The sequence below is a fragment of the Macaca nemestrina genome, chromosome 20 (genome assembly GCF_043159975.1).
Source record: "Macaca nemestrina isolate mMacNem1 chromosome 20, mMacNem.hap1, whole genome shotgun sequence".
In the NCBI taxonomy this organism is placed as follows: Eukaryota; Metazoa; Chordata; class Mammalia; order Primates; family Cercopithecidae; genus Macaca; species Macaca nemestrina.
In genome coordinates, this window is record NC_092144.1 from 16,768,755 (window position 1) to 16,796,752 (window position 27,998).

At 52.1% G+C, this 27,998-nt stretch overlaps 1 protein-coding gene across 7 annotated transcripts; it reads left to right on the plus strand.

Moving 5' to 3' along the window:
* Window positions 1–47: 47 nt before the first annotated feature.
* NIBAN3 (niban apoptosis regulator 3) lies at window positions 48–27,998 on the plus strand. 7 transcript variants are annotated; one of them, XM_071086712.1, is made up of 15 exons: window positions 48–186; window positions 3,534–3,664; window positions 5,091–5,216; window positions 6,428–6,542; window positions 11,045–11,212; window positions 12,915–13,030; window positions 13,113–13,217; window positions 13,392–13,554; window positions 14,189–14,379; window positions 16,501–16,659; window positions 17,678–17,794; window positions 17,893–18,000; window positions 19,929–20,040; window positions 22,981–23,064; window positions 26,289–27,998. In XM_071086712.1, the coding sequence occupies exons 1-15, from the start codon at window positions 132–134 to the stop codon at window positions 26,399–26,401; spliced, it is 1,863 nt and encodes a 620-aa protein (XP_070942813.1). In that variant the 5' UTR covers window positions 48–131; the 3' UTR covers window positions 26,402–27,998. The 7 variants fall into 7 exon arrangements, with proteins under 7 accessions (XP_070942813.1, XP_070942812.1, XP_070942807.1 ...); XM_071086711.1 differs by having other exon boundaries at window positions 13,113–13,554; XM_071086706.1 differs by having other exon boundaries at window positions 64–186; window positions 13,113–13,554; window positions 17,711–17,794.

Sequence of the window (27,998 nt, forward strand, 5' to 3'; positions counted from 1 at the left end):
GTGGGGCCGGGGTGGGGCCTCTGAACCCACTGCGTCCAAGCCTCTCACCCGCCACCCAGGTGCCCCTGAACCGAGGAACGCAGGCGGTGGTCATAGGGAGGGGAAGGGAAGCACCAGGAGACGGCAGCAGCATGGGCGGGCGACCCTCGAGCCCTCTGGACAAGCAGCAGCAGCAGCACCTAAGGGGTGAGCAGCCGGGGTGGGGACGGGGTGGGAGTCCGGGTGAGCGGGGGCTCCAGCAATTGGGTCCACATGCTCCATGCAGCAGATGGGGTTGGAGTTCAGACCTAGGACTGTCAAACACACAGGATGCCTTCTTAATGTAAATTTCTCATAGTGAATCTTTTGTTATTGTTGAGGCAGGATCTTGTCTGTTGCCTGAGCTGGAGTGCAGTGGTATGATCATGGCTCACTTCAACCTTGTCCTCCTGGGCTCAAGCGATTCTCCCACCTCCACCTCCCAAGTAGCTGGGACCACAGGCGTGCACCACCATGCCCAGCTAATTATTTTTTTTTTTATTACTATTATTTTTAAATAGAGACAGGGTGTCCCTATGTTGCCCAGTTTGCTTTTGAACTTGTGGGCTTGAGTGATCCTCTCACTTCAGCCCGAATAGCTGGGACCACAGGCGTGCACCACCACATCTGGCTAATTTTTTTATTTTTGTTTTTGTAGAAACAGGGTCTCACTATGTTGCCCAGGTTGGTCTTGAACTCCTGAGCTCAAGCGATCCTCCCATATCAACCTCCCAAAATGCTGGGATTACAGGTGAGAGTCACTGTGCCTGGCCTGCATCTTATTTTTAGTATAAGTATATCCCAAATTTTGCATCGTGCACACTTATGCTGAAAACCGATTACCCCTTTATCTTTTTTTTTTTTTTTTTTTTTTTTTTTTTGAGATGGAGTCTCCCTCTGTTGCCCAGGCTAGAGTGCAGTGGTGCAATCTTGGCTCACTACAACCTCCACCTCTAGGATTCAAGCGATTCTCCTGCTTCAGCCTCCCAGGTAGCTGGTATTACAAGCATGTGCCACCACGCCTGACTAATTTTTGTATTTTTAGTAGAGATGGGGTTTCACCATGTTGGCCAGGTTGGTCTTGAACTCCTGACCTCAGGTGATCTGCTCGCCTCAGCCTTCCAAAGTGCTGGGATTACAGGTGTGAGCCACTGTGCCCAGCCTGTGTCTTCTATTTTTATTTGGTAAATCCGGTGACCTGATTTAGGGCAGCGGTTCAAGTGGGAGGCATGGGGCCAAGTGGAGGGTGTCCCAGACCCAGCCAGGCCCTGAGGGATGTCTTCCTGAGTGGGCAGGGACCAGCAGGCCCCTCAGCAGGACCCTGGGGATGGAGGCTCAGTTCCCAATTTGAGACTAAGAGGGGCCAGTGCCAGATTCAGTGCCATTCAGGTCCCTCTGTCCTCATATGCGGGGTGACCACCTGTGCTGGGCGCTGGGGACATTGTGGGGTTGGTATTGTCCTTACCCTTGCAGGCTCATGGCCTAAACACCTTCCATCTCATGGCTCTGCTATGTGGGGCTTCTGTGCCCAAGGTGACCTCATGGCACAGAACAGCTGCTGGAGCTCCAACCATTGGGTCTACATTCTATGCAGCAGCTTGGAACAGTGCTTTTTTGGTTTTGGGTCAAGTCATGACCCAAAATGTGTGGTGAGAATGATGGGAGAGAGCTCACATGTTCCTCGAGTGTGGAGAAGAGCAGAGGTGGGTGACTGCCCGCCGAGGAGACAATGGTCAAGTCGGGGCTGGAGGGATGTGATGGCATTGGTAGGAAGGAGATACTAGAAGAACATTTTGGACAGGAGAAACAGCATGTGCTAAGGCCAGTGATGTATCTTGCAAAGAAACAATTCACATTCACACCCTGGTCATTCCCTCATTTGCTGTGTGCCCTTTGGTAAGTGACTGCACCTCCCTGGGCTTCATTCTCTTATATGTAAAATGGAGATAGCAACAATACCTAGCTCATGGGGGCATTGTAAGGATTCAAAGAGTTACTCTATGTAGCACTGGGAATTTTTTTTTCCCCAATAGTGGCTTAAACAAGATAAGGACTTTTTTTTTTTCTTTTTCTCAAACTGAGAGGTGTGGAGGCAGGCAGGCTAGTAAAAGACACCTGAAGTCCTTCCATCTCATGGCTCTGCCATGTGTGGATTCCTGTGTCCAAGAGCCTCATGGCACAGAATGGCCACTGGAGCTCCAGCCATTGGGTCCACATTCCGGGCAGCAGAATGGAAGTATGTTTTATGTACAGTCAAGTGTACACGCCTTAGGGCAACAGCTCAAAGAGCTTGTCACCCATGTGACTACTTCCTAGATAGATCAGGATACAGGACACCTCCATCACTCACAGAAAGTCCCCTTGTGTGCTTTGGAGCTTTAAAAGCTTTTGAAAAGCTCCCCGGGTAAAGCATATGGGGCCACTTTTGGGTGTGATGGATCCGCTCATTGTCTTGATTGTGGTGAGGGTCTCACGGATGTGTGATTGTGTCAAAGCTCAGCAAACCATATGCTTACATGGTACATGAGCTCTCAGTGAAGGTGTGGCTCAACCTGTATTCCCAGCACTTTGAGAATCCAAGGTGGGAGGATCACTTGAGACCAGGAGTTTGAGACCAGCCTGGATAACACAGCAAGACCTTGTCTCTACAAAAATTTAAAAAAAAAAAAAATTAGCTGGGCATGGTGGCACGTGCGCAAGATCCCAGCTACTGGAGTAGGGCTGAGGTGGGAGGATCACTTGAGCCCAGGAGGTCAAGGCTGCAGCGAGCTGAGATTGCGCCACTGCACTCCAGCCTGGGGAACAGAGACCCTGTCTCCAAAAAAAAAAAAACAAAAAACAAAACAAAACAAAAAACGACAAGATAAGCAAAGGAACCCAGGAGTTCAAGACCAGCCTGAGCAACATGGTAAAACCTCATCTCTACTAAAAATAGAAAAATTAGTCAGGCGTGGTGGTGGGCACCTGTAGTCTCTGTAGTCCCAGCTACTTGGGAGGCTGAGATGGGAGAATCACCTGAGCCCAGGAAGTGGAGGTTGCAGTGAGCTGTGATAGTGCCTCTGCACTCCAGCCTGACAACAGAGTGAGACTGTATCAAAACAACAACAACAACAAAACCATCTCTACTAAAAATACAAAAATTAGCCAGGCGTGGTGGCGGGCGCCTGTAGTCGCAGCTACTCGGGAGGCTGAGGCAGGAGAATTGCTTGAACCTGGGAGGCAGAGGTTGCAGTGAGCCGAGATCGTGCCACTGCACTCCAGCCTGGAAACAGAGCAAGACTCCATCTCAAAAATAAAATAAAATAAAATAAAAATAAAGAAGCTCCCTCATCCAGCCAGATGGATGGAAAGAGGCACGGAGGGTGAAGGGTGAATGGAATTTGGTGACAACTTGTCCGGCAGCTCAGGATGACTGTAGGAGCCCCCAGGTGGCTTCCCTGTCTGTTTTGCCCTCCCCAAGCAGGTCTCCTGGGCAGATTCAATTTGCTGGGTTCACTGTCTCCTTGTCCCTGCAGGTCAGGTGGACACCCTGATGAGGAACTTCCTGCCCTGCTACCGCGGGCAGCTGGCAGCGTCTATCCTGCGGCAGATCTCCCGAGAGCTGGGCCCTCAGGAGCCGGCTGGAAGCCAGTTGCTACGCAGCAAAGTGGGTGTTGGAGGGGCGGAGGACGTTTGAGTGTGGGGAGAGGGTCCTGGAGAAGCCCTCCCTAGGCCATGCTTCCAACCTCAGACCTTTGCCATTGCCATAGGGTGACTTTAAATATTCATTGTTTGAATAAACATTCACTGAGAAGCCAGGCAAGGTGGCTCACGTCTGTGATTTCAGCACTTTGGGAGGCTGAGGCAGGCGGATCACCAGAGGTCAGGGGTTCAAGACCAGCCTGGCCAACATGGTGAAACCCCAAAACTCCATCTCTACTAAAAATACAAAAAAAAAAAAAAATTAGCCAGACCCTGTGGTGCGCACCTGTAGTCCCAGCTACTCGGGAGGCTGAGGCAGGAGAATCGTTTGAACCTGGGAGGTGGAGGTTGCAGTGAGCCCAGATTGCACCACTGCACTCCAGCCTGGGTGACAGAGCTAGACTCTGTCAAAACACACACACACACACACACACACACACACACACACAAAAAAAAAAAAAAAAAAAAAAAAAAAAAAAAAAAAAAACTTCACTGAGCGTGTAATTCATGCCACATCATGGGCTGGGCATGAGGACACACAGCCCTTGTCCAGTGACAAGGATAGATCTTGCCGTAACCTCTGGGGTTCACAATCTGATGGGAGATAGAAGACTCCAAACAAATTAGCATATCATGATGTGGAATGGAGTAACTTTTTTTTTTTTAGATTGAGTTTTGCTTTGTTGCCCAGGCTGGAGTGCAGTGGCCATCTTAGCCATCTTAGCTCATTGCCACCTCCGCCTCCCAGGTTCAAGCGATTCTCGTGCCTCAGCCTCCCGAGTAGCTGGGACCACAGGCACCCGCCACCATGCCTGGGTAATTTTTGTATTTTTAGTAGAGATGGGGTTTCACCAGGTTGACCAGGCTGGTCTCAAACTCCTGAACTCAAGTGATCTCCCCACCTCAGCCTCCCAAAGTGCTGGGATTACAAGCGTGAGCCACTGCACCTGGCCTCCAGACGTCTCCGGAGCCATGAAGTTGCGTGCCCCACACAACTCACTCAGTGTTCACCCTCTTGGTAGACGGGTCTTTGACCGATGAGGAAACTAAAGCACAGAGAGGCCAAATGGCCTGCCCGAGGTCACACTGCAGAGGTGTGATTTGAACCTGGGATCCATGCTTATTACTAATGCTTGGTCCCACGCTCCAATCCAGGCTGAGATTTTTTGCCTCTCTGGAACGCCCCACCTCCCAGCTGTGCCCACCTAGGGCGGGGGACTCCAGGAGCTGTGGACAGAGAGCCCCTTCCCGCCTGGGACTCTCCTTGTCCATTCTGTGGCATCACGGGACCTGAGCATCACCCCAGGATATAACGGGAGCTGTCTGGGTGGTCAGGCCACAGGGACATCAACCCACAGCCCCCTGACACCCACTGGTCCCTCCTCCTGCAGAAGCTGCCCCAAGTCCGTGAGCACCGAGGACCCCTGACCCAGCTTCGGGGCCACCCACCCCGGTGGCAGCCGATCTTCTGTGTCCTGCGTGGGGACGGCCGCCTGGAGTGGTTCAGCCACAAGGAGGTGCGTGACTGGCACGTGGTCTTTCTGCTTCTGGGCCCTTCCTTCCCACTCCCACCAGCCTCGAGGTTTGTGGGGTCCATCTCTCAGCATAGCCACACCTCTATCAATCACCCAGGATGAATCTTGGGCCGCTATGTGTCTGGCCTGTCATAGGCAACCATCTCGTCCCATCCCCTGCTGTGCTGCGTAGGTAAACTGACACCCAGGCCAGGGATAGGATCGTAGTATCAGAGCTGTGGTTTCAACCTCTTGGAGCCTTTGCAAGTCATGCCTCTGACCGCTCTGTTTTCTGGCTGGGGAGCTTGGAGCGATCACTACCTTTCTGAAACTCAGTTTTCACTTCTGTGAAATGGGATGATGATGTTTCACACCACGTAGGGCTTTGAGGGTTCAACAAGAGGGTCTTCAGACAGCACTTGGGACTGGCCCGGCACGTGGGGAGTCAGTGGGTGCTGGGAGCTCAGGGACTGAGGGAGGAAGGGAGGGAAAAGGGAAAGGGGAAAGGGAAGGAGGGAGAGAGAGGGCAGGAACAGGAGGAAGGAAGGGAAGGAGGGAGGAAGGGAGGAAGTTATGGGGACAGAGGGAGGATGGATGGAGAGAGGAGGGAAAAAAAGGGAGGGAGAGCTGGGCCTGGTGGCTTATGCCTGTAATAACAGCCCTTTGGGAGGCTGAGGTGAATGGATCCCTTCAGTCCAGGAGTTCAAGATCAGCCTGGCCAACATGGTGAAACTCCATCTTTACTAAAAATACAAAACCTAGGGCTGGGCACAGTGGCTCATGCCTGTAATCCCAAAACTTTGGGAGGCCGAGGCGGGGTGGATCACCTGAGGTCAAGAGTTCAAGACCAGCTTGGCCAATGTGGCCAAACCCCGTCTCAATTAAAAATACAAAAATTAGCCTGGTGTGGTGATGGGTGCCTGTAGTCCCAGCTACTCGGGAGGCTGAGGCAGGAGAATCGCTTGAACCCGGGAGGCGGAGGTTGCAGTGAGCTGAGATCATGCCACTGCACTCCAGCCTGGGCGGCAGAGCGAGACTCTATCTCAAAAACAAAAAAAAGACAGGGAGGAATGGAGGAAAGGAGAGGGAGGGAGGAGTGGGGAGGGGCAGAGGATTTTTCAGCTCATCTGAAATCTTCCCTTGATAGTACAGTTGGGACACAGAAGCCACCGTTCAGACCTGTCCCATGTTGGTTCTCTGGGTGCCTTTTGTAGGAATATGAAAACGGGGGTCACCCCCTTGGCTCCACAGCCCTGACGGGATACACACTCCTGACTTCCCAGCGAGAATATCTCCGCCTTTTAGACGCTCTCTGCCCGGACTCCTTGGGTAAGAGTCCCGGGGTTCCCAGGAACAGGTTTCTCCGCCCCAGGATCATTAACATGTGGGGCCAGATCATTCTCTGCGGTGGGGGTGTCCCGTGTACAGCAGGGCGTTAAGCAGCATCCCCGGCTTCCACCCCACTCCATGCCAGCAGCAGCCCCCACCCTGGGTGTGACAACCACCAATGTCTCCAGCATTGCCAAGTGTCTCCTGGGGGTCAGCGTTGCCCCAGGTGAGCATCCCCGCTTTGGAAAACAAACAAACAAACACTCTTGCAAGGGTGAGAGGGAGAGTTAGGTCATGGGACCAGAATCGAAATAGCAAATGATAAAAACAGCCAAATCTGGGATGGGTGCAGTGTCTCATGCCTGTAGTCCCAGCTACTCGGGAGGCGGAGGTGGGAGGATCGCTTAAGCCTGGGAAGTGGAGGTGGCAGTGAGCTGAGATTGTCCCACTGCACTCCAGCCTGGGCAATAGAGTGAAACCCCACTTCCAAAAACAATAACAAAAACAATTAAAAACGGCCAGGCGCAGTGGCTTGCGCCTGTAATCCCAGCACTTTGGGAGGCTGAGGTGGGCGGATCACGAGGTCAGGGGATCGAGACCATCCTGGCTAACACGGTGAAACCCTGTCTCTACTAAAAATACAAAAACTTAGCCGGGTGTGGTGGCGGGCACCTGTAGTCCTAGCTACTCAGGAGGCTGAGCCAGGAGAATGGCGTGAACCTGGGAGGCAGAGCTTGCAGTGAGCTGAGATCGCACCACTGCACTCCAGCCTGGGCAACAAAGCGAGACTCCGTCTCAAAAAAAAAAAAAAACAATTAAAAACAATAGGCTGGGCACAGTGGCTCATGCCTGTAATCCCACCACTTTGGGAGGCCGAGGCAGGTGAATCACTTGAGGTCAGGAGTTTAAGACTAGCCTGGCCAACATGGTGAAACCTCATCTCTACTAAAAATACAAAAAGTAGCCAGTGTAATGACATGCACCTGTAATCTGAGCACTTTGGGGGACCAAGGAAGGTGGATCACTTGAGGTCACGAGGAGACTTCATGAGGCCAGCCTGACCAACATGGTGAAACCCTGTCTCTACTAAAAATACAAAAGGTAGCCAGGTATGGTGGCGTGAGACTGTAATCCCAGCTACTCAGGAGGCTGAGGCAGGAGAATCGCTTGAACCTAGGAGGCAGAGGTTGCAGTGAGTCCAGATCGTACCACTGCACTCCAGCCTGGGAGACAAAGTGAGACTCTGTCTCAAAAAAATGAAAGGAAAGGAAAGGAAGGGGAGGGGAGGGGAAGGGAGGGGAAGGGAGAGGAAGGGAGGGGAGGGGAGGGGAAGGGAGGGGAGGGGAGGGGAAAGGAGGGATTAGAGAAGGAATAATTCCAGGCATGTGCCTGGCAAGTACTCAGCACTGGGCTTGCACTATCTCATAATGTCTGCCCAGCAGGTGAACCCCATCGCTAACTACCCCATTTCACAGATAAGGACATTGAGGCTGAGGATTGTCACACAGTCAAGGGCAGAGCTAGAATCGCACCCTCTGCTTCACCTAAAAGCTATCTTGCTGTCAAAGGACACAAAGATGTAGTCTGCTGAGATGTTGATGCTGCTCAAAACATCAGAATCTGCCCAAATACCCATCTCTTGAGGGTTGATTAAATAAATTATGGCCTGGCCCTTGGTAATGAACAGTGAACTGGCTGCGGTGGCATGTGCCTGTAGTCCCAGGTACTTGGGAGGTGGAGACAGGAGGATCCCCTGAGGCCAGGAGTTCTAGATCAGCCTGGGTAACATAGTGAGACCCCCCCCATCTCCACAAACATTTTAAAAAATAAAATTAGCTAGGTGTGGTGGCATGTGCCTGTAGTCCCAGCTATTCAGAAGGCAGAGGCGGGAAGATCACTTGAGCCCAGGAGTTAGGGGCTACTGTGAGCTATGATCACACCACTAACTCCAGCAGCCTAGGCAACAAAGCCAGGCCCTGTCTCTATTTAAAAAATAAATAAATAAATAAATAAATAAATAAATAAATAAATGCATGCCCGGGTGTGGTGGCTCATGCCTGTAATCCCAGTACTTTGGGAGGCCAAGGCGGGCGGATCACCTGAGGTCCCAGCCTGGCCAACAGGGCAAAACCCCGTCTCTACTAAAAATACAAAAATTAGCCGAGCGTGGTGGTGCACGCCTATAATCCCAGCTACTCGGGTGTCTAAGACAGGAGAATTGCTTGAACCTGGGAGGCAGAGGTTATAGTGAGCCAAGATCGCACCACTGCACTCCAGCATGGGAGACAGAGCAAGACTCTGTCAAAAAAAAAAAAAAAAAAAAAAAAAGCCAGGTGGCTCACACTTGCAATCCCAGCACTTTGAGAGGCCAAAGTGGGAGGATCACTTGAGCCTAGGAGTTTGAGGCCACCGTGAGCTATGATCACACCACTGCACTGCAGCCTGGGTGACAGAGGGAGACTCCATCTCTAAAATGAAAATAAATTAAAATTTAAAAACAATAAATAAAAGGAAGCAAAACTTAGCCACTGAAAGTGTCCCAGATGTATCAAGGAGCGAAGTGGCCAGTTCCAAGGCAGAAAAACCCATCTTGTCACAGATATGCACCTCACTCAGTTTCGTGCAGATTTTATTTATTTATTTATTTATTTATTTATTTATTTATTTTTATTTTTATTTTATTTTATTTTATTTTTGAGATGGAGTCTCGCTCTGTCGCCCAGGCTGGAGTGCAGTGGCATGATCTCGGCTCACCGCAAGCTCTGCCTCCCGGGTTCACGCCATTCTCCTGCCTCAGCCTCCCGAGTAGCTGGGACTACAGGTGCCCGCCACCACGCCCAGCTAATTTTTTATATATTTTTTAGTAGAGACGGGGTTTCACCGTGTTAGCCAGGATGGTCTCGAGCTCCTGCCTTGTGCAGATTTTAGAATCTGGAGAAATGTCTCCTAAGCTATTAACAGTCATTATCGTCTCTGGGGGCTGAGGCTCGAAGGCTGAGATGACCAGGAGCTTCTACCTTCTGGATTATTGATTTTTTCTTTTCTTTTCTTCTTCTTCTTCTTTTTGTTTTTTTTTTTTTCTTCCTTTTTTTTGAGACAGAGTCTTGCCCTGTCACCCAGGCTGGAGTGCAGGGTGTGATCTCTGCTCACTGCAACCTCCCCCTCCCAGGCTCAAGTGATTCTCCTGCCTCAGCCTCCTGAGTAGCTGAGACTATAGGCACCCACCACCATACCCTGCTAATTCTTGTGTTTTAGTAGAGACAGGGTTTCACCACGTTGGCCAGGCTGGTCTCGAACTCCTGACCTCAAGTGATCCACCTGCCTCGGACTCCCAAAGTGCTGGGATTACAGGCAGGAGCCACCTCACCCGGCCTGGATTGTTGGGTTTTATCACAGTCTGTGTATATCATCCTGGAAAGTGGAACAAAACATTGGAGACTTAGGAGACCCTAAATATTTCTTTTCATTTATTTATGTTTTTAATAAAAAATACCTGTGCAGGCTGGTTTGGAACTCCCGGGCCCAAGGGATCCTCCCACTTCGGCCTCCCAACGTGCTGGGATTACAGGCATGAGCCACCGCAGCTGGCCCCCAAATAAATTAACCAAAGCTGAATTCACTTATTTTGTCTCATCAATAATTCTAGGTCATCGGTATTACTGTTAACCCCATTTGGGCAGGAAAATCACAGCTCATGGAAACGTGTGCCCTAGTCGTAGAGCTAGAAAGTAGCTTGGCCAGGCTGGGCACAGTGGCTCACACCTGTAATCCCAGCACTTTGGGAGGCTGAGGCGGGCAGATCGCTTGAGCTCAGGAGTTCTAGACGAGTCTGGGTGACATAGTGAGACCCTGTCCCTTTTGTTAAAAAAAAGAAAGAAAGAAAATGAAAGTGGTTTGGTCAGGTTGGAACTCGGGCCTGACTGACTCCAAAACCCCACTTAAAGCTGGGCTCAGGCCAGGCGCGGTGGCTAAAGCCTGTAATCCCAGCACTTTGGGAGGCCGAGACGGGTGGATCACGAGGTCAGGAGATCGAGACCATCCTGGCTAACACGGTGAAACCCCATCTCTACTAAAAAATACAAAAAACTAGCCGGGCAAGGTGGCGGGCGCCTGTAGTCCCAGCTACTCGGGAGGCTGAGGCAGGAGAATGGCATCAACCCAGGAGGCAGAGCTTGCAGTGAGCTGAGATCCAGCCACTGCACTCCAGCCTGGGCGACAGAGCGAGACTCCGTCTCAAAAAAAAAAAGAATGCTGAGGTTGGAAAACAATGCTGGGATGGATTGGTGATGTCTGCCTTGGGAATACAATGGAAGAAGGTGACCCTGATTCCCCGCAAACTGTGCCCCGCCCAGTGCTGTTGGAATAAGGACGGGGGCAAGTATCATGGTGCAGCTCCTATTTATCAAGCAACTGCCCATGCCAGGGACAGTTGTATGCATTTCAGGGGTATTTTCTCCTAGTGAATGAACATCTAGAAGATGCGACCTCCTGTTTGTTTTCAGGAGACCATACTCAGGAAGAGCCTGACTCCCTCTTGGAAGTGCCTGTGAGCTTCCCGCTGTTCCTGCAGCACCCCTTCCGCCGGCACCTCTGCTTCTCTGCAGCCACCAGGGAGGCACAGCATGCCTGGAGGCTGGCCCTGCAGGGTGGCATCCGGCTTCGGGGCACAGGTGGGTCTCAGGACGGGTCAGACATTTGTGAGGCTAATGGTCTGGGGTCAGACAGCTCAGCCTCTGTTGGCTTGGGACCTCTTCAGGCCTCACTTTCCTTACCCAGAAAATGGATTGTTAGGCCAGGTGTGGTGGTTCATGCCTGTAATTCTAGCACTTTGGGAGGCCAAGGCAGGCAGATCACCCGATGTCAGGAGTTCTAGACAAGCCTGGACAACATGGCAGAATCCTGTCTCTACTAAAAATACAAAAATTAGCTGGGCATGGTGGAAGGCACCTGTAATCCCAGCCACCTGGGAGGCTGAGGCAGGAGAATCACTTGAACCTGGGAAGTGGAGACTGCAGTGAGCCAAGATCGCGCCACTGCACTCCAGCCTGGGCGACAAGAGCAAAACTCCATCACACACACACACACACACACACACACACACACACACACACATACACACACACACACAGAGACAGAAAGAAAAGAAAATGGGTTGTTGGCGGAGCCGGAAGGAACCCCAGGCAGTTGTGAGTGACTAGGGCTGTTAACAGAGACACACAGGGTTCTATGGGAGCTCAGCCTGGGGGATGGGGGTTAGAGCAGGCTTCCCAGATGAGGGGAAGCTGAGGTCTGTAAAAGATGAGGGGCCAGCCCCCGGGCACGGTGGCTCATGCCTGTAATCCCAGCACTTTGAGAGGCTGAGGTGGGAGTATCACGAGGTCAAGAGATCGAGACCATCCTGGCTAACATGGTGAAACTCCGTCTCTACTAAAAATACAAAAAATTAGCCAGGCATGCTGGCAGGTGCCTGTAGTCCCAGCTACTCGGGAGGCTGAGGCAGGAGAATGGTGTGAACCCAGGAGGCAGAGAGCTTGTAGTGAGCCGAGATTGCGCCACTGCACTCCAGCCTGGGTGACAGAGCGAGACTGTCTCAAAAAAAAAAAAAAAAAAAAAAAAAGATGAAGGGCCAGCCAAGTGAAGACGGGGAATAGGTCAGGCATAGTGGCTCACGCCTGTAATCCCAACTTCCAACTTGACACCAAGAGTTCAAGACCAGCCTAGGCAACATGGCAAAACTCCATCTCTACAAAAAATACAAAAATTATCTGGGCATGGTGGCATGCACTTGTAGTCTCAGCTACTCAGGAGGCTGAGGTGAGAGGATCACTTGAGCCTCGGACTTGGAGGCTGCAGTGAGCTATGATCATGCTACCGCACTTCAGCCTGAGCAACAGAGATACCCCCCATTTGAGAGAGAGAGAGAGAGAGAGAGAAGAAAACAAAGAAAAAGAAATGAAGGAAGGAAAAAGAAAAGAAAGAGAAGGAAAAGCAAGAAAGAGAGAGAGGAAGGAAGAAAGGAAGGGAAAGAGAAAGAAAAATGTAGGACTGACACACACAGTTGGGCAGGTTGTTGACCTCACAAACGATGCAACTAGAGGAGCAGCTAGTGGCTGCAGTATGTATGGCCTGAACTGCAGGTCAAGGGACTGTGGCTGCCAGTAGAGGATTCCTTCTAAGTTGAATAAAGTTGGTGGTCCTGGGGGAATGTGTTCCCTGTGGACGGCACTGCCTACGCAAAGTTCCAGAGATGGGTAAGACTTGGGTGTTGGGGACCTGGCCAGGCAGAGAGCTTCCTCCCCGGGCCATGGGGAGCCAGGCAGGGAAGCCAGGCAGGGGAGCTACCAGCAGGCACTGAGGAGCAGCCCCTCTCAGTCCTGCAGCGAAGCCAGGCCCCTGCTGCCCGGGCCTTCCTGGACGCCGTCCGACTCTACCGGCAGCACCAAGGCCACTTTGGCGACGACGACGTGACCCTAGGCTCAGACGCCGAGGTTAGTGCCCCGCGAGGCCGCACCCGGGACCCCCAGGCCCCCTCCCGGCCGAACGCGGCGCCCATGGCCCCCTCTCCCGCAGGTGCTGACCGCGGTGCTGATGCGGGAGCAACTTCCCGCGCTGCGAGCCCAGACCCTTCCTGGCCTGCGGGGATCAGGCCGCGCCCGTGCCTGGGCCTGGACCGAGGTTTGCCCTGCGTCCGGACCTGGGACAGGGGGCGGGATCCGGGCGCTCGGGTTCCCCTCCCACGACTGTCGCCTAAACTCTCTCCTGGTCTCTCCGACCCCCATCCCCGCCCCGTGTCTCGGCTCTGTCCCGCACTCCTGTCCTGCGTGGGGTCCCCTCGACCGGTCTGTGCAGCTTCTAGACGCCGTTCACGCAGCTGTCCTGGCCGGGGCCTCCGCCGGGCTCCGCGCCTTCCAGCCGGAAAAGGACGAGCTGCTTGCATCCCTGGAGAAGACGATCCGCCCAGACGTGGACCAGCTACTGAGGCAGCGGGCGCGTGTGGCGGGGCGACTGCGGAGTGAGACCCGGGGGCGGGACCTGGGCTGGGAGGGGCGAGGCAATGCTGGGGAAAAAGGGGCGTGACCTAAGCGAATAATGGGCTAGGCCTTGTGTGAAATAAGGGGCGTGGTCAGAGAGGAGCTGGGCCAAGCATAGGATGTGGAAGGGAAAGGGGGGGAAGGGGCGGGACCTAGGCGAGACAGTGGGCGTGGTCTTTGTGGGCGAGGCGCTGGGGGCGGGGCCTAGAGTCTATCCCGAGGACACCAGGTCCTGAGGGGGCTGCGTGGATACAAAAAGGGAGGGGCCTCAGCGGGGGATAGGCGTGGCCTTGAGGCTGAGGCTGCAGGAGTTGAGGCCCTAAGCCGGGCCAAAGCGAGTGGGCTGGCCTGGGAAGTAGAACAGCGGAGGAGGGGCAGGGGTAAAGGCTGATACATGGGCAGGGTGGGCCAAGGTGGCCCCTACAAAGACCCAGGTGGGAATCCTGACTCGGCCCGCCCCTCCGAGGCTGTTTTCTCATCATCACAATGGGTAGAAGAGGGCGCTCAGCGTCCCTACTCGCGTCCCCCTCGCCCTACTGAACTAGGGCCCCTGCACATCCCCATCTGTGAGGCACCTTGCGGAGCGGACTCCAGACCAGTGTCTTCCACTCCCAGCGGATATCAGGGGACCGCTCGAGTCGTGCCTGCGCCGGGAGGTGGACCCGCAGCTGCCCCGGGTCGTGCAGACCCTGCTGCGCACCGTGGAAGCGTCGCTCGAGGCGGTGCGGACCCTCCTGGCTCAAGGCATGGACCGACTGTCCCGCCGCCTGCGCCAGAGCCCCTCGGGCACGCGGCTGCGCAGGGAGGTGAGCTCCCGTGGGTAGGGGTTCAGTGAGCCAGAGGGTGATGTGTTAATTTGAGTCTTTCCTGTTGAAAATCTTCTCTGAATTTGTTCTAGGCTGCTTTTTACTTATTGTGGACCCATCGCCATGCTATGGTCACTGGAGCACAGTTGTTTGTTTTTTGTTTTTGAGACAGGGTGTCGCTCTATCACCTTGGCTGGAGTGCAGTGGCACAATCTTTTTTTTTTTTTTTTTTTGAGGCGGAGTCTCGCTCTGTCCCCCTGGCTGGAGTGCAGTGGCGCGATCTCGGCTCACTGCAAGCTCCGCCTCCCGGGTTCCCGCCATTCTCCTACCTCAGCCTCCCGAGTAGCTGGGACTACAGGCGCCCGCCACCGTGCCCGGCTAATTTTTTGTATTCTTAGTAGAGACAGGGTTTCACCGTGGTCTCGATCTCCTGACCTTGTGATCCGCCCACCTCGGCCTCCCAAAGTGCTGGGATTACAGGCGTGAGCCACCGCGCCCGGCCAACAGTGGCACAATCTTAGCTCACTCTAGCCTTGACCTCCTGGGCTTAATCGATTCTCTTACCTTAGCCTCCCAAGTAGCTGGAAATACAGGTCCACGCCACCATGCCCAGCTAATTTTTTAATTTTTTTGTAGAGATGGGGGTCTTGCTTTGTTGCCCAGGCTGGTCTCAAACTCCTGGGCTCAAACGATCTGCCTGTCTTGGCCTCCCAAAGTGCTGGGATTAAGGCGTGAGCCACAACACTGGCCGTGGAGCACAGTTTAAAACGTGAGGCGAAAGGAGTTGGATGAGAAGAGTGGCAATTTAGCAAAATCAGTCTGAGGTCATCCCCCCAAACTCCTCCTCCCATTCCCCTGCAGGGCAACAACCCAGAGAATTCTGTTCAAGGCAGGTCACTTCAGTGCATCTGATATACATGTAGCACCTGAAATACATACATACATACAGTAGCACCTACTATGTGCCAGGCAGCCTTCAACTCATTCTTAAGCCTCCATTTCCTAATCACTTTCTCCAAGAACTGTCCCTGGTCCCCTCTATGTCTTATAGTAGCCTGTGCTTCTCCTATCACAGCCTCACTTTCATACCACTGTGGGTGATTTCTTTTTTTTTTTTTTTTTTTGAGACGGAATCTCACTTTGTCACCCAGGCTGGAGTGCAGTGGCCGGATCTCAGCTCACTGCAAGCTCCGCCTCCCGGGTTAATGCCATTCTCCTGCCTCAGCCTCCTGAGTAGCTGGGACTACAGGCGTCCGCCACCACGCCTGGCTAATTTTTTTTTTATTTTTATTTTTATTTTTTTATTTTATTTTTTAGTAGAGACGGGGTTTCACCATGTTAGCCAGGATGGTCTCGATCTCCTGACCTCGTGATCCGCCCGTCTCGGCCTCCCAAAATGCAGGGATTACAGGCTTGAACCACCACGCCCAGCCACTGTGGGTGATTTCTATACTCTGTCTCCCCTAATTTGTAAGCAGAGACTGGGTTAGAGTATTCCATATCTGCAGCCCCAGGGCCCAGCACAGAGAGAACATGAGGTGGTATTCATAGATCCAGAGCCAGGAAATGTGCTCATTTCCTCTCAATTGTGCCAGCATCGCTTGTTATAGTTTTTTTAGGTTTTATCATTTTATGTCCATGACACCATGCCTCACTGCAACTTATTTTACTTTATTTTATTTTATTTTATTTTAGAGACAGAGTCTTATTCTGTCGCCCAGGCTGAAGTGCAGTGGTGTGATCTTGGCTCACTGCAACCTCCCGGGTTCAAGCAATTCTCATGCCTCAGCCTCCTGAGTAGCTGGGAGTACAGGTGTACACCACCACACCTGGCTAATTTTTGTATTTTTAGTAGAGATGGGGTTTCACCATGTTGGCCAGGCTGGTATCGAACTCCTGACCTCAAGTGATCCACCTGCCTCGCCTCCCAAAGTGATGGGATTACAGGTATGAGCCACCACGCCTGGCCCACCGCTACTTTATTATGAGTTTCTTTGGTGACAACTGAGGTGGAATGTGTTTTCATTTGTATTTCTCCTTTGGTGAATCGGCTATGGGGTCCTTGGCCCTTTGCAATCAGCTGACGGCATTTTCCTCCCAAAACTGCTTCCGGGAGCACAGGTTTACTCATTTGGAGAGATGCCATGGGACTTGGCACTGATGCAGACATGCTACCGTGAGGCCGAACGGAGCCACGGGCGCTTGGGGCAGCTGGCAGCACCGTTTGGCTTTCTGGGGATGCAGAGCCTCGTGTTTGGGGCCCAAGATCTTGCACAGCAGGTGAGGGTGAGCAGGAGGCTGGGAGGAGGCCAGGCTGTGAAGACAGCCTCCACTGAACCCCCGCTAAATGTGTCCTAGAGAGACCACAGTGATTGAGACAACTCGGTGGGGCTGCCAGTCTCATGGGGACATGAGCCCGTGACCAGGCAGCAGCCACATGTGGTGGACAGAGCTGGGGCGGGACGTAAAGAGAGAGCCAAGGATGTTCCTGATCCATCTCTGGGGTTGACAGGACTTTCAGGAGGAGGGGACTTCCAACATGGGACAGCAGTGGGAGGAATGGGGCTGCCACCAGTCCCAAGTGAATAGTGTTGAGAGCGCTTGTCTGCATTTGGGGAACGTGGAGCAATTTTTCAGAAATGGGAAGATAGGCCGATGAGATGGATGGGCAGATGGCACAGTGCCTTGAGTGTGGGGCTAAGGGGTGAGCTCTTTCCTGAGGGCAATGGGGAGCCAGAGCAGGTATATGAACAGGGGGAGGGCATGGCTGGATTTAAGGTTTAGGAAGCTCTGCTTGCCGTAGGGAGCACAGGCTGTTGGGGGCAGGAATAGAGGAGGCAGGGGGGAGGCCTGCACCAGGATGGGGGATGTCAGTGGGGAGAAGCAAGAAGTGTTTTGAAGTCTGAGGTGGGACCTGCTATTGGACATGGTGACAGAAGAAGACAGAGAGATGATCTAGTACCACCTGGCACAGTTGTTCAGTTTGTGCACCGCACAAAAGTGCTCAACAGAGGAGGCTGAACTCTGGCTGGCTCTCTGGTCTCCATTCTAGGCACCCTGGCACCATCCCCCAGAGGGAGGGGGCTTTCTACCCTTTTGCACATAATCCCCCACAGACTAGACAATCCCCAGGTCCTGAGAGGAGGGGAAAGGTGTTTCCTGGGACAAGGAGGAGGAGGTTGGACAGAGGTGGCTGGTTGGGGCAGGCTGGATGCTGAGAAGGGGTCAGCTGGGCTGGAGTGGGGCCCAGGAGGCTGGAGCACAGATTCTGGGGTCATCACGGCATCTCCTCCTACAGCTCATAGCTGACGCTGTGGCCACCTTCCTGCAGCTGGCTGACCAGTGTCTGACCATGGCCCTCAACTGTGACCAGGCTGCCCAGAGGCTGGAGAGAGTCAGGGGGCGCGTGCTGAAGGTGTGATCTGTGGGTACGGGGTGGCACGGAGTGGCAGTGGGCCTGGGTGCTCAGATGGTTGAACACTGAACAGAGGCGCCGCTGGGTATGTTGTGCAGAAATTCGAATCGGACAGCGGGTTGGCGCAGAGGAGGTTCATCCGAGGCTGGGGTCTCTGCATCTTTTTACCTTTTGTGCTGAGCCAACTCGAGCCAAGCTGCAAAAAGGTGAGTTAATGGGAAGTGTGCAGGTGGGTCTGACAGCATCACCATGCATCCACGTAAAGTGGGCAAGAATTCTCTTTGAGGCCGGGCGCGGTGGCTCACGCCTGTAATCCCAACACTTTGGGAGGCCAAGGAGGGCGGATCACAAGGTCAGGAGTTCGAGACTAGCCTGGCCAACATAGTGAAACCCCGTCTCTACTAAAAATACGAAAAATTAGCCGGGCGTGATGGCGGGCACCTGTAATTCCAGCTACTCAGTAGGCTGAGGCAGGAAAATCACTTGAACCTGGGACGGGGAGGTTGTAATGCACCAAGATCATGCCACTACACTCCAACCTGGGTGACGGAGTGAAACTCTGTGTCAAAAAAAAAAAAAAAAGAAAAAAGAAAAAAAAGAATACTCTTTGATCATTGGCGACCATTTGACCAGGTGCCATGGCTCACGCCTTAATCCCAGCACTCTGGAAGGCCAAAGTAGGGGGATTGCTTGAGGCCAGGAGATCAGTCTGGACAACACAGTGAAATTCCATCTCTATAAAAATACAGAAGTTAGCCAGGCCTGGTGGCATGTGCCTGTGGTCCCAATTACTCCGGAGGCCAAGAGGTGGGAGGATCAATTGAGCCTAGGAAGTTGAGGCTGCAGTGAGCTAGGATCGCACCACTGTACTCCAGCCTGGGCAACAGAGCAAGGGCCTGTCTCAAAAAACGGGACTTCCATACCTTGAGCCCTGGAGCTGGGTCAGGTGGCTTTTCTGGGCTGCCACGATGCCCTCTGCTTTATCTATGACGGGGCTCATTACCCTGTGTCTGCCATGGAAGAGCTGGGATGGGTCCCATACATCACATATCACCAGGTGACATGGGCATCAGTGGAGGGAGGAGGCAGATGGAGAGTGTGGATAAGGGTTGGGTAGGGAGTTACCAGAGGGTTAGGAAGGCTCTCCCTGTGAAATGAAGGCACGGGCCATGTCAGTGAGTGGGAGAGTGGGAAGGAGGTCAGGGGGAGTCCTAGGTACCTGGGCACACAGGGCTCATGGGCACCAGGTGGGTGTCTGACATGGGCACAAACAGAATCCTCTAGAGGAAGTGGCTGGGAGTTGGGGAAGTCCCAGTTGAGACACTCGTACTATTCCCTGTGAGGTGTGATTTGCTGCGCCTAATTAATCCCATGAATCCTTTCCACAATGCTAGAGAATATGGGCCACTGAGTCCATTTCAACGATAAGGAAACTGAGGCCAGGCGTGGTGGCACATGCCTGTAATACCAGCACTTTGGGATAGCGAGACCCCATCTCTACAAAAAATACAAGAATTCGCCGGGTGTAGTGGTGCACGCCTGTAGTCCCAGCTACTTGGGAGGCTGAGGTGGGAGGATCGCTTGAGCCTGGGAGGTCGAGGCTGCAGTGAGCTGTGACTGCGCCACTGCACTCCAGCCTGGGTGACAGAGCGAGACTAATCATTTCATTTCATTTCATTTCGACAGAGTCTTGCTCTGTCATCCAGGCTGGAGTGCAGTGGTGTGATCTTGGCTCACTGCAACCTCCGCCTCCCAGGTTCAAGCGATTCTCCGGTCTCAGCCTCCCAAGTAGCTGAGATTACAGGCACCCGCCACCACGCCTAGTTAATTTTTGTGTTTTTAGTAGAGACGGGGTTTCACCATGTTGGTCAGGCTGGTCTTGAACTCTTGACCTCATGATCTGCCTGCCTCAGCCAACCAAAATGCTGGGATTACAGGCGTGAGCCACCGCGCCCGGCCTGTTTATTTTTAAAATAAAAAAAAAAAATTAAAAATAAAGATAAGGAAACTGAGGCCCAACCCCTGCCCCCAACCCCACAGCTAATCGGGCCCAGGGCTAGGGCAGAAACCTGTGTTGTAGGCCTCTAGAGGGGCCCTCCTCTCCAGCCGAGCCCCTAACCCAACATGGTTCCAGGAGCTGCCTGAGTTCGAGGGGGATGTCCTTGCCATGGGCAGCCAGGCTCTGACCACTGAGGGCATCTATGAGGACGTCATCCGGGGGTGCTTGCTGCAGAGGATTGACCGAGGTGAGTCCTGCCCTGCCGTGGCTCAGAGGAGTCTGGCGTCCCCTGCCTGTATGTACTGAGCCCCACCAGGGCCCCATCGACTCTCACTTCCTGTTACTACTTGCCATTTGACCTTAAGTCAGGACTTGGCCAGAGGGGGTCCAGGGTAGAGGAGCTCAGAAGGGCAGGGATGGATACTCTCTGAAGGAAGGGCCATTGGATTGGCGCTGTGAGGGATGTATAGGAGTTCTCAGGATGAGAAGAAGGAGGCAGAGTTCAAAAACTACCAATACAGGTTGCGTGTGGCGGCTCACACCTGTAATCCCAGCACTTTGGGAGGCTGAGGTGGGCAGATCACTTGAGGTCAGGAGTTTGAGACCAGCCTGCCCAATATGGTGAAACCACATCTCTACTAAAAATATAAAAAATTAGCCGGGCATGATGGCACACACTTGTAGTCCCAGTTGCTCGGGAGGCTAAGGCAAGAGAATCGCTTGAACCCAGGAGGTGGAGGTTGCAATGAGCCAAGATTGCGCCACTGTACTGCAGCCTGGCGACACAGCGAGACTATGTCTTTTTTTTTTTTTTTTGAGACAGAGTCTCGCTCTGTTGCCCAGGCTGGAGTGCAGTGGAATGATCTTGGCTCACTGCAACCTCTGACGCCTGAGTTCAAGCGATTCTCCTGCCTCAGCCTCCCGAGTAGCTGGGACTACAGGCATATGCCACCACGCCCAGCTAATTTTTGTATTTTTAGTAGAGATGGGATTTCACCATGTTGGTCAGGCTGGTCTCAAACTCCTGACCTTGTGATCCTCCCCCCTCAGCCTCCCAAAGTGCTGGGATTACAGGCGTGAGCCACTGCGCTTGGCCGAGACTCCATCTTTTATTTTTTATTTTATTTTTGAGACGGAGTCTCACTCTGTCACCCAAGCAGGAGTGCAATGGTGTGGTCTCGGTTCACTGCAACCTCTACCTCCTGGGTTCAAGCCATTCTCCTGCCTCAGCCTCCGAGTAGCTGGGACTACAGGTGCATGCCACCATACCTGGCTAATTTTTGTATTTTTAGCAGAGACGGGGGTTTCACTATGTTGGCTGGGCTGGTCTCGAACTCCTGACCTCGTGATCTGCCTGCCTCAGCCTCTCAAAGTGCTGGGATTACCAGCATGAGAGACTCCATCTTAAAACCAACAAACTACGGATAGACATTTAAATTTATTCATTTAACAACCACTCCCTGTTTTTCTCTGGGCTGGCATTGAGGCCCTAGAGGTTTCCAGAATTGGAGTTGGCCTCTTAGGAGCTCCTGAGCTGGGAAGGAGCTTCAGAAACATCTTTCTCCCTCCTGCTTCCTGAGTTCATTCATGAATTACTTAATGCCCATGATCACTGAGATGTGTGCACTGATTGGGGGGTGAACGGGATGCAGTGGGGATTCAGGGAATGTCAGCATCCATGCAGCCAGCACAAGGGCACGGAGTGGGAGGCTGGAGGCTTCTGGAAGACGTGCAGGGCTTTGAATGGCAGGCAGAGGAATTTAGATTTATTGTGCAGGCAATGGGGAGCCATGGAGGGTGGGTGAGCAGAGGTCAACAGAAGCCAGACTGGAAGTGAGGGAGGAGGCTGAGGCCCCGGTTCTGGGAACAAGCGACAGGCCAGAGCAGGGGCAGCAGCCAAAGGGACAGAGACTAGGAGGGAGGTGGAGGTGGGAGCTGGAGGTGTCAGAGGTGTTGGGCTTCAGGTGTCACTAAGTGAAGGTGAGGGGGCCACAAGCCAGGGAAGGTGTGTGGAGAACAGAAAGGAATCTCAAAGAGCCCTCATTTGAAGGAAAGAAGAAGAACAGACATAGAAGGTGAGGTCAGCAGCTGGGCACGGTGGCTTACGCCCATAATCCCAGCACTTTGGGAGGTCGAGGCAGGTGGATCACTGGAGGTCAGGAGTTTGAGACCAGCTTGGCCAACATGGTGAGACCCTGTCTCTACTATAAATACAAAAATTAGCTGGGTGTGGTGGCGCATGCCTGTAGTCCCAGCTACTCGGGAGGCTGAGGCAGGAGAATTGCATGAACCTGGGAGGCAGAGGTTGCAGTGAGCCAACATCGCACCACTGCACTCCAGCCTGGGCAACAGAGCTAGACTCTGTCTCAAAAAAAAAAAAAAAAATTTAAATAGGTGAGATCAGCCAGGCACGGTGGCTCATGCCTGTAATCCCAGCACTTTGGGAGGCCAAGGTGGGCGGATTATGAGGTTAGGAGATCAAGACCATCCTGGCTAACACAGTGAAACTCCGTCTCTACTAAAAATACAAAAAATTAGCTGGGCGTGGTGGAGGGCACCTGTAGTCCCAGCTACTCGGCAGGCTGAGGCAGGAGAATGGCATGAACCTAGGAGGCGGAGCTTGCAGTGAGCTGAGATTGCGCCACTGAACTCCAACCTGCGCGACACATCGAGACTCCATCTCGAAAAAAAAAAAAAGATGAGGTCAGAGAGTTGGGAGACACCCCCATAGATGGTGGGTTCTTGGGAGCCAGGGAATGAGGGAGAGGATGTGTCTATGAGCATCCAAATAAGAAAAACAGAGCTTCCTTAAAATAGTAGAAGTTTTAAATAGGAAAAAGAAACCTATTTTCTGACTGCAGAATTAAATCCAGAAACAGGTGACCTCAATGAGTTTCTCTTCCTAGAGATTTTATGTGTCCTTAAGTGGGTCCATCCTGATACTGATTTGTGATGTCTGCCTAGAGCAGCATGTTGGGAGGTGGGACTGGCAGTGTCTAGGCTTGGTGAAGGGTGCAGGGATCGGTTAGCAATGTCTGCCATGGGTGTGGGCTTGAAGAGAGGGTCTATGTGAGCCACCTGTTTAGGATTTCTGCTTGAGACATTCATAGTCTCTCTGGGAAAATGCACGGAAGCCCCTTGATGCCTGGGATTCCCCAGGTATGTCCAAGAGTTCATCTCATTTCAGAACTGAAAAAGACCCTTGGTGCCAATGATGTATCCTGCACTCTGGACGGCTGCTTGGAGGTCCCATGGGAACAGGAGGGAGCAGGTGGGGAACTCCACAGGCTTCTGAAACATGCCAGTGATGGCTGGGGGTGGGAGGTGGGGGCCCACATGGGGTGTATGGGATTGTCGTGCATGTGGGTTCATGGATGGAACAGAATATACCTCATCTCCTTAACCAGCCAGGCTGGCCAAGCTTGAGAACAAATGCAGTGGGAAGTTGTGGAGTGTGTCTGAGCTACAGAGGAACCCTCTAAACCCAGGCTGTGACATGCATGTGAGCTCAGCCCTTGGGAGCTGAGATTGTGGTGAATTTGTGTCCCATCTCTCTTCTCTCTCTCTCTCTCTCTCTTTTTTTTTTTTTTTTTTTTTTTTTGGGACAGAGTCTAGCTCTGTCGCCCAGGCTGGAATGCATAATCTCAGCTCACTGCAACCTCCTCCTCCCAGGTTCAAGTGAATCTCCTGCCTCAGCCTCCAGAGTAGCTGGGACTACAGGCACATGCCACCATGCCCGGCTAATTTTTGTATTTTTAGTAGAGATGCGGTTTCACCATTTTGGCCAGGCTGGTCTCAAACTCCTGACCTCAGGTGATCTGACTGCCTCAGCCTCCCAAAGTGCTGGGATTACAGATGTGAGCCACCACACCCAGCTTCTGTATCCCATCTAATCCCAGGATTTAGGGGGCATCTCCCAATGGCTACTTCCTGTTGCCAACTTGGAAAGGGAGATTGTAGTGATGGGAGCCTTAGGTTTACCACCAGCAAGAGCTTGTAAGATGGGCATAATTTGGGGGACAATTTTTTTATGCAGCAATAGCTAACTAATATACTTCCTAGCTGATCTGGGACAGAGAAACTCATTGATATTTACACTAACTTGGATAAATAGTTAAACAGTCCTAGAAACACTTCTTTTTTTTTTTTTTTTTTTTTTTTTTTTGGTGAGACAGAATCTCCCTCTGTTTCCCAGGGTGAAGTGCAGTGGCACAATCTCAGCTCACTGCAGCCTCCCCCTTGGGGTTCCAGTGATTCTCCCACCTCAGCCTACAGAGTAGCTAGGATTACAGGCACTTGCCACCACGCCTGGCTAATTTTTGTATTTTTAGTAGAGATGGGGTTTCACCATGTTAGCCAGGCTGGGCTTGAACTCCTGACCTGAAGTGATCCACCCACCTCGGCCTCCCAAAAGTGCTGGGATTACAGGTGTGAGCCACCGTGCCCAGCCCAGTCCTAGAAAGACTTCTAAGGCCGGGCACAGTGGCTCATACCCGTAATCCCAGCACTCTGGGAGGCCAAGATAGGTGGATTGCTTGAGCCTAGGAGTTTGAGACCAGCCTGGACAACATAGCAAGACCCCATCTCTACAAATATTTTAAAAATTAGTTGGGTGTAGTGGAATGCACCTGTAGTTCCAGCTACTCAGGAGGCCAAGATGGGAGGATTGCTTGAGCCCTGGAGATGGAGGCGGCATTGAGCTATGACAGCACCACTGCCCTCTAGCCTGGGCCACAGAGAGAGACCTTGTCTCAAAAAAACAAACAAATACAAACTTCTGAGTGTCAGAATATTTAAGGATTTGCAATTGGATGTGAGGGATTGTAGATGGGTTCCTGAATCTAACCAGAACCAACGGGCATTTGGTTTCTAGTCTTCCATATTAACAGCCAGTGCCGCAGGGGATGATCTTGTACATACTTGTTTTTGTTTTGTTTTAGTTTTGTTTTGTTTTGTTTTTGCAAGTGCAGGTTCCTGTGGGCAAATCCCGCAATGGGAAACCTCAGAATTTAAAGTATATGTGTTTGTCACTTCAACAGAGGGCTGTCCACCAGGGTAGCCTCACCTGGTGCCCCTCACCTTTGTCCGGGAGGTTTAGGAGCTGCTTTTAGCTCCTTTTCCGAGAACCTTCCTTCCTATCCTTCACCCTTTCATCTTTTGACTGCTTACACATTTCTTTTTCTTTCTTTTTTTTTTTTGAGACGGAGTCTCGCTCTGTAGCCTGGGCTGGAGTGCAGTGGCCGGATCTCAGCTCACTGCAAGCTCCGCCTCCCAGGTTTACGCCATTCTCCTGCCTTAGCCTCCCGAGTAGCTGGGACTACAGGCGCCCGCCACCTCGCCCGGCTAGTTTTTTGTATTTTTTAGTAGAGACGGGGTTTCACGGTGTTCGCCAGGATGGTCTCGATCTCCTGACCTCGTGATCCACCTGTCTCGGCCTCCCAAAGTGCTGGGATTACAGGCTTGAGCCACCACGCCCGGCCTTCTTTTTCTTTTTCTTTTTTTTTTTGAGACGGAGTCTCGCTCTGTTGCCCAGGCTGGAGTGCAGTGGCCGGATCTCAGCTCACTGCAAGCTCCGCCTCCCGGGTTCACGCCATTCTCCTGCCTCAGCCTCCCGAGTAGCTGAGACTACAGGCGCCCGCCACCTCGCCCGGCTAGCTTTTTGTATTTTTTGGTAGAGACGGGGTTTCACCCTGTTAGCCAGGATGGTCTCGATCTCCTAACCTTGTGATCCGCCCGTCTCGGCCTCCCAAAGTGCTGGGATTACAGGCTTGAGCCACCGCGCCCGGCCTTCTTTTTCTTTTTCAAGACAGAGTCTCGCTCTGTCGCCAGGCTGGAGTGCAGTGGCAGCATCTTGGCTCACTGTAACCTTCACCTTGTAGGTTCAAGCGATTCTCCTGCCTCAGCCTCCCCAATAGCTGGGATTACAGGCGTCCACCACCACGCCTGGCTAATTTTTGTATTTTTAGAAGTTTCACCATGTTGGCCAGGCTGGTTTCAAACTCCTGACCTCAGGTGATCTGCCTGCCTCGGCTTCCCAAAGGGCTGGGATTACAGGCGTAAGCCACTGCGCCCAGCCTACATTTCTTTATTTTTATTTTTATTTTTTGAGATGGAATTTCGCTTTTGTCACCTGGGCTGGAGTGCAATGGCACGATCTTGGCTCACTGCAACCTCCACCTCTCGGGTTCAAGTGATTCTCATGCCTCAGCCTCCCGAGTAGCTGGGATTACAGGCGCCCACCACCGTGCCCAGCTAATTTTTGTATTTTTAGTAGAGATGAAGTTTCACCATGTTGGCCAGGCTGGTCTTGAACTCCTGACCTCAGGTGATGGGGAAGTCAGGCACCTGGCTTGGCTTCCCAAAGTGCTGGGATTACAGGCATGAGCCACTGCGCCCAGCCAACATTTCTATTAACTCTGATTTTTTAAGCACTTATTACATGCCAGGCATCTGACATGTCTGATTTTTGATGTCTGTTCATTTTCCATTATACAGATGAGGAAACTGAGGCTGAGTGGGAAGGAGGGACTTGTCCCAGGCAGCCGGGCTCTGGTGCCCAGATCCAGCCACTCTGCCCACCGCCTTCTCAAGGAACATTCCGGAGCTGAATCTTCACTCACACCTATCTTGTTTCTATTGGATAAATGTCTACAAGTGGAATTTCTGGGCCAAAACAGATGAGCCATCTTTAGGCTTTTGTAACCCCTGCACCTCCAGAAAACTGCCATTTTATACTCCGAGCAGCAGCATTTATTTGTGAATTTTCTCCAAGCCTTTATTTTAATTTTTTGTTTTTTCTGAGACGGAGTCTTGCTCTGTTGTCCAGGATGGAGTACAGTGGCAGGATCTTGGCTCACTGAAACCTCAGCCTCCCAGATTCAATCAATTCTCCTGCCTCAGCCTCTCGAGTAGCTGGGATTTTGGGCGCCTACCAGTGTGCCCAGTTAATTTTTGTATTTTTAGTAGAGATGGGGTTTCACCATGTTGGCCAGGCTGGTCTCGAACTCCTGTCCTTAAGTGATCTGCCCGCCTGAGTCTCCCAAAGTGCTGGGATTACAGGTGTGAGCCACTGCACCTGGTCTAATTTTTTTTTTTTTTTTCCGAGACGGAGTCTCGCTCTGTCGCCCAGGCTGGAGTGCAGTGGTGCGATCTCGGCTCACTGCAAGCTCTGCCTCCCCGGTTTACGCCATTCTCCTGCCTCAGCCTCCTGAGTAGCTGGGACTACAGGCACCTGCCACCTCGCCCAGCTAGTTTTTTTTTGTATTTTACACGGGGTTTCACTGTGTTAGCCAGGATGGTCTCGATCTCCTGACCTCATGATCCGCCCGTCTCGGCCTCCCAAAGTGCTGGGATTACAGGCTTGAGCCACAGCGCCCAGCCTTTTTTTTTTTTTTAATAATAGAGACAGGGTCTCTCTATGCTGCCCAAGCTGGTCTCAAACTCCTGGACCCAAGCAATCCTCCTGTCTCGGCCTCCCAAAGTGCTAGGATTACAGGAGTGATCCACTATGTCCAGCCTCCAAATCCTTTCTAAACACTAGGACTTTTCATAAAAAGAAAAAAGCTATGCCAATTAGACACACACAGAAATCTCATTATTTTATTTTGAATTTATTTGACTAAATTGAACTTACAAATACATTTATTATGGCCAGGCGCGGTAGTGCACACCTGTAATCCCAGCACTTTGGGAGACTGAGGCAGGCAGATCGCTTGAGCTCAGGAGTTCAAGACCAGCCTGGCCAACATAGTGAGACCTCGTCTCTACGAAAAATACAAAATTAGCGGCTGGGAGTGGTGGCTCATGCCTGTAATCCCAGAACTTTGGGATGCTGAAACAAGTGGAATGCTTGAGCCAAGGAGTTCGAGACCAGCCCAAATAAAAATAAATAAATAAATAAATAAAAGCTGGGCTGAGATGGGAGATTTACCTGAGCCTGGGAAGTCAAGGTGCAATCACCACTGCACTCCAGCCTGGGCAGTGGGAGTGAGACCCTGTCTCAAAAAACAAAATCCAAATATGTTGCTTAACCGTTTACATGTTTGTAGTTTTTTTTTTTTTTTTTTTTAATTTCAGTGAATTGCCTTTTCATAGCTTTTTTCTACTTTTCGGGAGTGTTTGTATTTTTCTTATTGATATCTAATAACTCTTTATATCTGAAGGATATGAAGGCTTTGTGATACAGGTTACAGATTTTTTTTTTTT